This window comes from Rhopalosiphum maidis, chromosome 2 (genome assembly GCF_003676215.2).
Source record: "Rhopalosiphum maidis isolate BTI-1 chromosome 2, ASM367621v3, whole genome shotgun sequence".
NCBI classification, from domain to species: domain Eukaryota; kingdom Metazoa; phylum Arthropoda; class Insecta; order Hemiptera; family Aphididae; genus Rhopalosiphum; species Rhopalosiphum maidis.
The window spans coordinates 64,598,379-64,611,539 of record NC_040878.1 but is presented as its reverse complement, the minus strand read 5'-3'; the positions used below and the strand labels follow the sequence as shown (position 1 = coordinate 64,611,539).

The 13,161-nt window shown below is 26.3% G+C and overlaps 2 protein-coding genes across 4 annotated transcripts; one reads left to right on the top strand and one right to left on the bottom strand.

The window, feature by feature from the left end:
- Positions 1-2,815: 2,815 nt before the first annotated feature.
- On the top strand, positions 2,816-6,138 carry LOC113553568. 2 transcript variants are annotated; one of them, XM_026956955.1, is made up of 4 exons: positions 2,816-2,954; positions 3,042-3,132; positions 3,337-3,497; positions 5,814-6,138. In XM_026956955.1, the coding sequence occupies exons 2-4, from the start codon at positions 3,101-3,103 to the stop codon at positions 6,038-6,040; spliced, it is 420 nt and encodes a 139-aa protein (XP_026812756.1). In that variant the 5' UTR covers positions 2,816-2,954; positions 3,042-3,100; the 3' UTR covers positions 6,041-6,138. The 2 variants fall into 2 exon arrangements, with proteins under 2 accessions (XP_026812756.1, XP_026812755.1); XM_026956954.1 differs by having other exon boundaries at positions 2,848-3,132.
- Positions 6,139-7,512: 1,374 nt separating this feature from the next.
- LOC113554303 (presequence protease, mitochondrial) lies at positions 7,513-12,112 on the bottom strand. Of its 2 annotated transcripts, none has more exons than XM_026958084.1 (2): positions 12,051-12,112; positions 7,513-10,802 (listed from the first exon to the last, which is right to left on the bottom strand). In XM_026958084.1, exon 2 carries the CDS (start codon positions 10,777-10,779, stop codon positions 7,771-7,773), a length of 3,009 nt encoding a protein of 1,002 aa, XP_026813885.1. In that variant the 5' UTR covers positions 10,780-10,802; positions 12,051-12,112; the 3' UTR covers positions 7,513-7,770. The 2 variants fall into 2 exon arrangements, with proteins under 2 accessions (XP_026813885.1, XP_026813884.1); XM_026958083.1 differs by lacking the exon at positions 12,051-12,112 and adding an exon at positions 11,944-12,009.
- Between the last annotated feature and the right edge of the window lie 1,049 nt (positions 12,113-13,161).

The window sequence follows — 13,161 nt, the reverse complement described above, 5'->3', positions numbered from 1 at the left end:
TTACAATTAATACCTAATTAGATATTTAGAATTGTATTAAAAAAAAATTATAAATGATAAAAAATTTAAAAAAAATTGTTGGCTTTCTGGACTTCTTGTAAGCAAATTTAGTTATATTATATTAAAATAATCCAAAGTTTGAAGTAGTTCATTTTCTATGTTTAAAAAAGTTAATACATTTAATTGGGTTGATGTATAGTTGTTGATCTTAAATTGTTTTTTATGTGTTTGTGAGCCGAAAAGAACGTTCTCTTGAACAATTTATGAGTATTGTAAATAAATACATGTCCAAAACCACAATTAGGTTACGATAAATGTCATAGTCAATTTCATATTTTTGTCATTTGTACTGGATGTCGTAGACAGCGCCCTTTATATGATTTAAATTTAAGTCGCCCATAGGCCTGGGCCTGCTTGGCCGTTAATCCAACATTAATCCGCCACTGTAGATATCTTAATATCTGTGTATCGGAATGACGATTGTTCGAGGTATCATCATTTTTAACAGCCATACACAGATATAATATTATATGTCAACCCTCCAAGTCCAACCTTGTCGTATCCAGTCTCCAGTCCTGTATATCTTATTAGTTCGTGATGGATATAGATAATTATTATCTATATCTGTGCAGCCATATTTGGAGTAACCCGAGTAACTGATATTCGTAGTAATTTATTCGGAACAGTTTTAGATCATATACGTATATGATCTAAGAAAACAGTATTATCCACGGTCTTAGAAGATAGACCCTGGCAAGGTTTATAGATTATACAGGTTGCCTCATAGTCCCCTAAATATTTCGATCACCCCGCACTATTCCTTGTCTACTGACGTCACCCGAAGTATAAAATTTACAGCGGCGTATTAAAAATGCATGTGAACGTATGTATTTTTATTTTTTTATGCTATTATTTTTTATTATACTTAACGATTTACTGCTTATTATTAAATATCGATGTATTATTATTGAAAAATGTATTTTATTTCTTAATAATATGCTATGTGTGTAATTATTTATTATTTTTCGTTATTCTTTTGGATAGGTTTTAATAACACCCATATAATAATATATTTCACTATTTTTTTAAATTTTACAAATTGTAACTAGACATCCAATTATAGTTACATGAAATTATAAGCAACTACTCCTGTACTTAAATTTTTTTGTTGATTCAAAATTGTAATTCAACTATTTGAACTGAACTAAAAAGTTTGACTATTATAGTTATTACTTAATATTACTTAATTAAGTAGAAATGTGCAAATATAATGTGTGTAATTATTTTTTTGTTGATATTTAGAGTAGGTACATAACAGATCAATCCAAAGCCGTATCTGAGGGAGGTCCAAGGGGTTTGGACCCTCCCAAAATTTTTAAAAGAAGAAATATTTCAGTGGTGATTATAGTTTATTGACTAAAAATTTTCAGCATTTATATTTTAAAAAAATTTCGGATCCCCCCACCCCGAAATTTTTTTCAGTTACGGTCTTGGATGAATTAATTACAAAAAAAAAAATCTCATTATTGTTACAGATTATTTTATTGTACACAAATTTTGAAAATTAAATTATGTGAAGAAAATACCAAAATACGTCTTTTTAATTTTTAATAAAAAAATATTAGATATTTTAAATTCCCCTCATATCATTAGTAGTAATTAAATCGCCTTATAATTTTTTACTAATAAATGGATTAATCGTATACATAAAATAAACCTACGGAAACATTCAAGACAAATTATATAAAAATTATAGTAGTGGCTTAATTCAACGAACATTAGATGAATATTTGACAGCTATTGCTCACATAATAAAACTACTTTAATTATTTTTTTAAATTTTATTAATTACATTACATTTGTAATGAATTTTTTGTAACATTCAAAACGTTATTCAATATACAAAAATAAATCCATGTCTTTTTTACAGTTTTTGTTTAACGTTTTTAAACAAAGGTTTAAATAAAGTTTAAGGTTTTAAATAAAGGTTTTCAAAAACGTTATTTTTTATATTGTTTCCAAATATTAAATTTTATTTCTATTTTTCTAACAAAAGTTTTATTACAAACTAATTACTAGTTCAAACATTATTTAAAAATATTCATAATCTTATTTTTTAAGAATGATTTTATTTTTTAGTATTAAAACAAGAGTGTTTTGAAATTTAACCCTTTAGATACAAAAACATGTATAATTTTTTTTATGATTATATGTTTATATGTTTATATGTTATTAAAGAAGATGCTCTATACATTTTTTTATGTTTATATTATATTGCTTAAGAATATGCTACAAATTTTTTTTCTAAGTTAAACTACTTAACTTTATTAGAGAAAGTAAAAAAAATATGTTACAATAACGAGAATGTAGGTATTTTATTTATTTTTTATTTAATATTTTGGTTGACTTTTTTTAGGTTATCATATGTACTAAGATGTTTTTAAAAACCTTATTTGAGTTCCAAGTAAAACGTATGGTAGGTTAAATGCTCAAAACCATTAAAAAAAACCTAACTGTTCTATGTCACATTCAAATATATTCATTTATACTGTGAGCCTATACTAAATTTTTTTCAAACTTAAAAAATTAATATTGAAATTGAAGTCGTTGGAGCCTGGGAAAGTTAAAAATTGTGTTAATTTTACCCGTGTTATATGGCAATAACGAAACAGTTTATACTTCGGGTGACGTCACGGTGTGGCTTCTCCCACTCCCAAAATTTCAAAAATGCGAAATGAGGCTTTGAGTGAAATCACTTTTCGTGGTTATGTGATGTATCCCTGCCCAGATTACTTATAGTGTTATCAAAACGTAAATGATAAAAAAATTATTTTTTATTCTGATTGTTTACCTTTGTTAGTAGTAGATATAGCCACAATATAGCTGTTCTCACTTCTCATCTATTGAAATACTGAACATTGATCTACATCCATGGTTTCAGAAGATTGCTCAATGTCCGTTAAGATAATATATGTTTCAGTATTTCACTTATCTTTATTTTAGCTGAATGCTTGTATTGTGTATTCTTTATTCTGATCTAGAAGCAGAAAACACAAGTGCCATTTTGAATTTACCTTAACATCTATCTTAATTCACAAAGATGTGTAATCGATCTACAACTATAGATCAAATGTAAGTCTTTTTTATTAAAAAGTACCTTATTTAGGGCATGATATTTACTTTTATAAACATTTTTTAAATCTCTTTAGTCGTTACTACAGTTTAACATGACTTGAACCAAAATTATTAGGGTACATACCTATTTTCCATTAATTTATATGTTAATAATTCATAAATAAATATTTTTAATACAATTTATATTTTTTTACCATGTAGTGTTAAAGATCGATTCAACATACGACTAATCGAATCCAAATGGGTTGATAAAGTAGAAAAATTAGTTTATGCTGCTCTTCAAAAACGAAATGAAGATGGTCAAGATTTAACTACTGTTAAGTTTGAAGAATTATACAAAGAAGTTGGTGCACGTGCTCGTGGTATGAATTTAATTATGATTTATTCTAAACTTGAGTTTCTGATCTTATTGAAAGCTGATTCTTAATTTCCTTATATTTTATACAATAGTAGTTATAAAATAATTCTGTAAACATTTTACTTGGAAATCATTGTAATAAATTGAATAGGATATTGTTATGGCTGAAATTATGTTCTCCCTAAATTACTTAATTTTAATTGCATATTTTTATTCAAAACTTATACAGTTTTTAGTGAGGTCTAGTCGTCCAGTATTTTTTTTTGAGGAAAATAAATAAATATCCTAAATAAGAAAATAATTTAGGATTTTAATAAGGACTATCCAAGCCACGCAAAAATGTACCTCTTTTAAAAATAATTTTCTAATTATTCTTATAGATTATAGTCTGCAACTATTAGTTTACAGAAATACATAATAAATTTCATATTCCTATAGTAATCGATAATCAAGTTAATACTACTGTTCCTTAATTCCAATAATTTTAACTGATTTTTTCATACCAAAACTCCTTTTTTTACATTTAGAATTATACAAATATATTTTAAGTTGAAAAACTTCATTTATATTAAAATAATTAGTTAAATCTTAATATGCTTAATAATCTAAACATAAAATTATTTTGATAACTCAAATATTTTTCTTTTCTTTAACTTCAATTTTTGAGTTATCCAAATGTATTAAAACAACTTATATCTTATTAAAATGTACATACTGGTACATTTTTTTGTGCATTAGGTACGTTTTAAATAACTTCTTGACTACATATTACCAAATTATTACTTACTGATATAGTGTACACTATACAATCTTCAATATGCAGATTACAGATATGCTAGTTTCTATTGTTTCTAATGTCGACTTTATTAACAAGTAGCGACACTACCATCTATGTCCAAAATGGGCATAATGGGTAAATATCATATTATGAATTAATTAATTAATTTATTATTTTATATACTCATTTGGTTTGCTGCGGTATAACAAATTCCTACGAAAAAATAATGCTAATTTGATTTATGTATTATTATTTTTTTGCACTCGCCACTCTGGCATTACAATAAAAATAGTCAATAATATTTAATTATAATAATGGCTGCATCCGAATTGGTTCCCGATAAAGACTTTCAAAAAAGCAAAACACGATATAATATAAATTAAATATTTAATATTAGTATAACATACAATTCCCATCATTATAAGTACATAATATGAAATAGATTGTTATTAAGATGAAAACCGTGATAAAATCGTTGTTATATTATCGATATGGATGGATTGTCATTACTTATTAGTCGGCACGACATTCATTAATATATCGCAATAATCATTGAGTTTACGTATAGTGTTAAATTTGTGCAAATATGGAATTTATGTATAGTGAAAAAAATAAAAAAATTATCATATTAGAAGGTTATAATTTTAGATTTAAAAATAAATGGCACATGATATTGACTATTGGACATGTGTACAGAGAACATGTAAATCGTATTTAAAAATAAATAATTTAAATATAATTGTTGATAAATATTATATTATATAAAGATTATATTTTAAGAAATGATATTGAAAAAGATAGCTCATTTCCACCAACAATGTGGGCTGAATATACCAGTAGTATAAAACGTACTACTATAATTGCTGTGAATCATTTTACAGCAAGTTCAACAGTTATTTTTATTGCGGACATCCGAACATATTTCAATTTATGGTTGTATAGTAAAAGAAGTTCTAATTAAAACTTATATAAAATTGCGAAGTACGAACAAACTACAAAACCTGAAGTCTAAAAATAAGGAAATATTTATAAAAACAGAAATGGACAAATATAAAAATAATGCGATAAGTAGATTTGAATTTTTTAAAAATGTTTGTTATACATTTTTACTGTTTATTATTATTATTACTAAGCCACAATTTTTAACAACTTGGGAACCAATTTGGATATACCCTTTGTAAAAACCTTGGAACCAATTTGAACACTACGATAATTATTACCATTTAGAATAACTGAAAATGTTGCTTGTTTATTTAAATATAGTTATTACAGACTAGTCTACAGAGACATAATAAAATTGTATTATTGTTATTGATAATTCATAAAGAAAAAGGTGTTGAAAATAATAGGTTTAAATGAATTGTTTATGTAGCACCGAGTAATCCTAAATCCAGACATATATTTTTATATTAAGACTTAAAAAAGGCCTCCTAGAAATATTCCTAACTTCTCGGGGCTTGGGCTAAAATGGTCCCATCACCTCTTTCCCCTTCTAAACGGCCTTAATTGTGTATAAACTGTAAATTGTGCATTTTATTTTAGATGCGTTACCAGTTGAAATGGAAGTTGAGTTTCATGAGAAAATGGAAGACTTTCTATCATCAAATATTGATGGTAGTGATAACCCTTATAATATGAACTCATCAGAGTCTAGTTCACCTTGTGCAACAAACGTTGATATTCCTTCTGATGCTTCCTCTGATAATATGTTGGCTGATATTTTTGATAGTACTTTAGATGTTAATAATGGAAAATTAAAACCTAAATAATATTTTGTGTATCATATTTCTAAAATTGTATAAAATGATTAAAACTCATTACTGAAGCATCAAAAATTAATAATATTTTAATATACTTGATATTTTAATTGGTATCTATTTTCTTTTATTCTGTAAATAAATTCATTTTATCATTATATATATCTACAATAACTGAATTTGTTTCCCTAGTATTAATTTATTTAATTTAACAAAATAACTTTTACATTGATACAATCTGGGAGTTTTTTCACTTTGTGTTTCCTCATTTCTTGTGATATGTAAATATTATATCAATTAAGCTTATTGTCCTATCATTGCAACAGATTGCGTAATAAAAAATTATGTTAAAATTTTCATGCATGATATTTTTGATTTTAATTTACTGTAAGTAACTGATTTTGAATTGTATAAAATAATTATAACTATACTAACTACTATCTAGTGTATCTACCTTCATATTTTGAACAGAATTTATGTTTTAAAAAAACTAGTTTGTATTCTTGTGAAATGATTTTACTGTAATAGTGTTTGAATATAAAAACTACATGTATAATTTTGCCAAAATAATAGAATCTCTTAAAATATGAGTTAAAGATTATTTTATTAAAATGTATTTGAATATAAATTATGTAAATAATGAAAAAGGGAAATGAACCCCTAAATTGAGAAACAACGTAAGTCACATAATATTAAAAATTGAGATAATGCGTAGAATGTGTTATCTATAGATAGATTCATCACGTGTGAAAATTAAAAAAATATATTAAATTTTAAGATTATGAGATATACAAATAACTAATAAAATAAGTTAATCCAGTCAGAGGCCCAAACTAGTTACAATTATGGGGGAAGAAGATAAACAAAAGTATTCATTACTCACTTATAAAAAAAAAATACATTTTCATTATATCATACTTACCTTATATTGTAAATTACATAATATAAGTGTATTTATGTATGCTTATTGTTTTGTCTGAAAATTGATCACTGAGTAATGAATATTGATTAATTGTCTACCTTTCACTCTTAGGTTTGCACCTCTGACTGCAATAATCTACTATTCTCTTTTGTCCTATATTTAAAAAAAAATTAAGATAATATTTTACTAATATACTACCTATAATACAACGGATAATCGTGTATTGTAGAAACAACGTAAGTCTAAGAACTTTAATGCACCTTTTCCAGACTAAAACTTAATTTTTTTTTTTTTTTTTTAAATGTGTATCTTGCCAAGTCCTAAAAATTTTATCAAAAAAAAAAGAATTTTATTTTATTACTATTAATAATAATAGTTAAAAAGAATAAAAATATTTTAAAAATTATACCATTGGTTAGAAATAATAATAATATAAACATGTATATTCTATTAGTGCATGTTGTCACCTGATTTCTATAGAGCTTTTTGTATTCTACTCTATGGTATTTACCTGCAGTTTAGATTAATATTGGGTTCAATTTTTAAAGTATAATACTTAATTGAATATATCGTTTTTAAATCCAGACATTCTCTATGGAACAACCTGTATAATAAGGTGTATTTATTAAAATAAAGTTATAAAATATGTTAATTTTATTTAGCCTCAAAACTTATGAGTTATTACTTACCTCAACTATAGTTGTAGTAAATTATATTATATATATATAAAAAAAAAACAATTTATTTCTAAAATGAACAACATTAATAAACATAGTTCATTGCTGATTTAATACATATATTTTAATATAATAATATGATTTTATAAGTCTTCATGGTTAGTCACGTTCCAATTAGTTCCTGAATGAATGTCACTATTTGCTGGACCAATTAGAGCTTTAGCAAAATTTGTATTTGAAAAGTACAAATTAGCTACATTTACTAGATCTTCAATTTTTACATTCATGATTTGATTTCTGTGTTCTTGTCTAATTTGTTGGTCCATATCATTGAAAAATAATGCATTACCTTTTGACATTGGTGCAACTGGATGGTCAATTCCTTGAAATATAGCTAATTTTGCTTCATTCAATTCTTCAATTGTTATTTTTCTATTATTTACCCAATTACAAGCGCCATCAAAGGCTTCAAATGTCTCAATTGGTTTTGGGTCTCTGTAGGAGAACATTTGAATACTTCCAGACATACTCAGTGAGGCACCAGAACCATAAGCACCATTTTTTTCTCTCACTGTAGGTAATAAATATTTCGAACTTATATATTTGCAAAGAACTTTCAATGGAGCAAAATCCTTATGAACGTAGTGAACACCTGGTAAAGCTTTTGCACAATAATTAACGGAAAACGGTAACACATGATGGAAACATTTAACATTGTCATCTTGTTTATCAATTTTATTATATTCATTTGACTGATTCCAATTTCCGACAATTGTGTTAAGAAAACCTTCCAGACCTTTAACTGCTGTAGAGTTGTTTTCTACTATAGTTAATGAACATTTCATAGTATTTTTGTTCAATATTTTTGTACCGATTGCTTCTAGTTTTTTCAATATTGGTGTTAAATCATCAATCTGGGCAATTTTTTTCATGGTACTAACATATTGGAGTCCGCCATATGTTTCACGTTGAGCATCAATTGGATTAATTCCAGCAGTTGCACACAACATTGCATACATATGTCCACTACCTGAAATACTGTTGGCCAAACTACTTGCCTCTTCTTGTAAAAGAGTTTTAAATCTGTTTTCATCTTCAAAAGTTACTTGTGTAAATATTTGTTTCCACAAATCAAACATTTCATCAACATTTTTGTCCAAGCAATGAGAGTTTAAAATAATACTTTCTTTCATGTTGAATAAATTTATAGGCGAATCTATAATTGATTGGGACACTTGTAAACCCCCAGTGGATTTCCTCACCAATTGGTCAAACTGTCTAAAGTCCATAGATTTAGTACCCATTCTGGTAACAATATTACAAAATAATGGAATGAGAGTTTTTAAATCATCAGATAAATGTGATGTGTTTATTAAACTTCTAAAGTAAGTCACTTGATTAGTTGGTTGTGGAAATATGAAAACCGGAGTGTTATTTATGTTTTCTTTAATGAGTGGTACAGAATCAGTTGTCTTTTTTAAATCATTAAGGCTCAAAGATGGTAAACATGTGACATCTTGTGTTGCATCTTGTTGCTTTCGAAGGTCCAAACCTTGTACATAAATGTTCTCTTTGTCTGCTTCAGATAAATGAGTCAGTTTTTCTTTTAGAAGCTTGTCCTCATTTTCTTTTCTAAGTTCTTCAAAGCTATTTTCTGGTGACATTGTCATTACGAGTTTGTGATTATTATTCAACAGATACTTATCAACTAGTGATTGTAAATAATTAGGATGATTAGACAGCTTTTTCTTAAATTCATCTATCTTTTCACTGACACACATTGAATCTAGTATATTACCATCATGATTCCAAATAGGCAATGTACCATATAAGAGTTGTAATCCAAAATTTGAAGTCTGATGCCTCATAGACAGTTCAACTGAGTGTAAAATATTATCAATATCACGGTTATCAAAACCTTCATTAATAATTGATTTAATTGTATCTTCATAAATTGATTCCACTCGTTCAAAATCTGATATATTTAACCCTTGAAGCCCTACTGCAAAAAATGAATCTCTTGTTTGATCTGTAAAACCAGTTGCAGCACTGAAATCTGTTCCAATGTTTGGTTCTATGAGAGTTTTATAAAACTTAGCATTAGGTCCATTTAATAATAATCTTGAAAGTATGGCTAGCTCAAAGGTTTCTTGCGTATTAGTTATATCGCTCCAAAGGGTGCCAATACTTAAAGATGATTGTTTATCCTTAGGCACCATTGGATCTTCTCTACAAGCAACGTGTGCACGTTTAGATGTTGCCCAACGTTTTTCATTTGGAACCTTTGTTTCATTTTTAATAGATGGATCTGCTAGACAATCTTTTAAAAATGTATCGTTTAAAAATCTAAGATGATTTTCCAAGTTAAAATTACCATAAGAATAGAAACGGCTATTACTTGGATGATAATATCTATGATGAAAAGCAACAAGATCAGAATGAGTTAAAGATGGTATAACATTAGGATCACCACCTGAATTGATACCATATGTATTACTTGGTAAAATGTTATTCAGAAAATGTTCATTGTAAATTTGTTGATTATCTGAATACACACCTTTCATTTCATTGTAAACAACCCCTTTTATTTCTATTGGAGAATTTTTATCGTCCACATCTTTATGTTCTAAACGCCATCCTTCTTGACGAAAATCAGATTCTCGTAACATCGGATTAAAAACAGCATCTAAATATACCGCCATAAGGTTATAATAATCGGATTGGTTTTCAGTACAAAATGGATAAAAGGTATAATCAGGTGCAGTCATGGCATTCATGAAATTTGCCATAGAACGATTGAGCATTTTAAAAAATGGATCACGACATGGAAATTTTTTACTACCACATAAAGTGGTATGTTCAAGAATATGTGGTAATCCATTAGACTGTTTTGGTGTTGTACGAAATGCGACACTAAAAACATTGTTAGTATCGTTTCTATCAATATGCAGATAATCAGCCCCAGACTTCTGGTGTTCAAGACGCAATGCAGTGAGCTGAAAGTCAGCAACAGGCCTGACTTCTTTTACAACAAAGCCTTCTATTTCTTGCCCGACTTTAAAAATAGTGTCATATGGTGTTTTAGTTTTTAAAACACTAAAGCCACGAATATTTGTTCCGTGTTTTTTTAATGCTTTTGAAAGCCTAAGCATCTTGAACAGTTATAGACAAAACACTGTAAAAATAAAAACAAATAGTTAAGTTACTATACTAATTTATAATAACAATATTAAAAATTGTATGTTATGTTTTAATATTTACTTTCATTCTTCAGTAAAAATATATTGTAAACTTATACGGGTTGAAATGCAAATATTAAAATTGCTCAATGTTTGCAAGGTCAAATTATTCATAAACAAACATAATATATAACCAGAATTAATCTCAAAAAGTTTTTTTTTAAGTATACTTAACTGTCAAGTCTCTAATTAGGTAATTATATTTTTGTACTAATACATAATAAGAGAGAAAAGTGTTGAAAAACACATAAAATAAAAATTAAATATTTTTTTTAAATCTAATATGAAATTTATAAAAATGACAAAGTATGCACATCTAAACATGGTTGTATAGAGGTTTGGTTGTGTCCCTAACAAATCAATGCATTTGTGCCTCTTCCTACAAATGAGAAATTTGCATTTGCTTAAAAAACCATTTGAGATATATGAAATATGTATAAATACATACTAGGTAATATGTAATAACTAATTAACTTTAATAACTATTTGTATTTATATGATTTTAAAATATAAACAATCACTACATTATAAAAACATGTTATTTTTTTCAAAAATGTATTTCATAAGCAGTATTGAAATTAAATTTGTGCCCCTGGTACATGCCTTCTTACTCTTCTCTGAAGATGGCCCTGATTCTAAGAAGTTAGATGGTTTGTTCTATTATTTCTGACATGGCTATATTTCAAAAGTTAACATTTTCGCAATTATCAAAGTTCAGATAAGATTCAAACTTTACAATGGTTTTATCAGAAAGATTAAAAGGACCTATACCAAAATACCAATCATATAAACGGTTTTTTTTTTTAAAGCAAATCATTTGAAAGTATCATTGGAATCAAAATGTCGAGTGTTATAGCATATGAAATACAGTAGGTACTTAATAAAAACCTAATCTAAAATCTTATTTTATGGTTACACCTTACATCACTTTATTTTTACCATGAAAGCATGATAGAAATAAGTATATAATTATATAATTTATATACTAGATACTACAAAAATATCATACTACAATACTGCATAACAAATTGAAATTGAGAACGTTAATATTAAATTGTCTTAATTAAGCATACTCACGTTTTAAAAAGTATTTTCAAAAATAAATGAAGTCTGTTGAAAGCTTATATTTCTATATTAATTAATTTAAATATAAATTGACTAGATAATTGTTAATTAATACCTACCTATTTTTGTTATAATGACAAATAATGTAATCTATTTATTTTGTTATGTTTGAAATATATTATGTTTAATATTTAAATACAAAAAATTACATTGTGCACTAAACCAGATTTATGTCGACTATCAGTAGGTAAACAGTAATCACTAATCAGGATATCAGATTCATATTATAATAGTGATAAGCATTGGTTACGTACCACCTAGATCCCGCGACAAGTAGATCCATGTACGTCAACTGGATCCCTTTGGACATTTAGAACCTCAAAGGCATTTTAGATTCTATATTAACTATAATCTCCCACGTCATTTAGATACCCAAATATTGGCGGTAATTTTAAGAACTTGTCTTAAAAAATACTTAAATAACAATTTAAATTTTAAAAATAATTATGAAATTTTATGAAGTATAAGTAAGTTACATGGCGTTAGTAAAATCTCTAATTCCATTAATTATGATATTAGATTCGATGTTTTAAATAAGTAGTAACGTTTCATTATATTCTAATATACACGATATATGAATTATCGATTATGTTAATGTAGAATTTATATATAATTTTTAAAAGAATTTGCTCAAATACCTATTTATTATAATAGGTAAGTACATTAAAACCTATAGTATACAGGGTGACTATACTTATTTACAAGCATTGTATGGCCACTTATTCCTTTAATGTTAAATTTATGTATTGGACTTTCAAATTTTAGAGTTAACTTTGCCTAAAAGCCATGTTTTTAAATTCAAACACAGAAGTTGTACATTGTTCAAACTATGTCATGTAACGGTATAGACTTATTTTTTCAAATGAGAAATAACCTTTTATTGCGAATAATTAAAAAAATTAATTTTTTTTTAAATATTACATAAATCCACATTATAATCATGAAAAATGGTCTTAAAAAACTTAAAAATAGAGGTAACTATAAAAGAAATATTTAATCTAGTAATTACAATAAAACAGTTTTTGCAAAGTATAAAATATTGATGAATTTATACTACCTAATCAACATATTTTTTAAATTAGTATAGCCCCCATATTTTCCAAAACCATTTACAGTAGAACATCGATTATTCGCATTAATTGGGATCAAGTGAGTACGGATAATCAAATA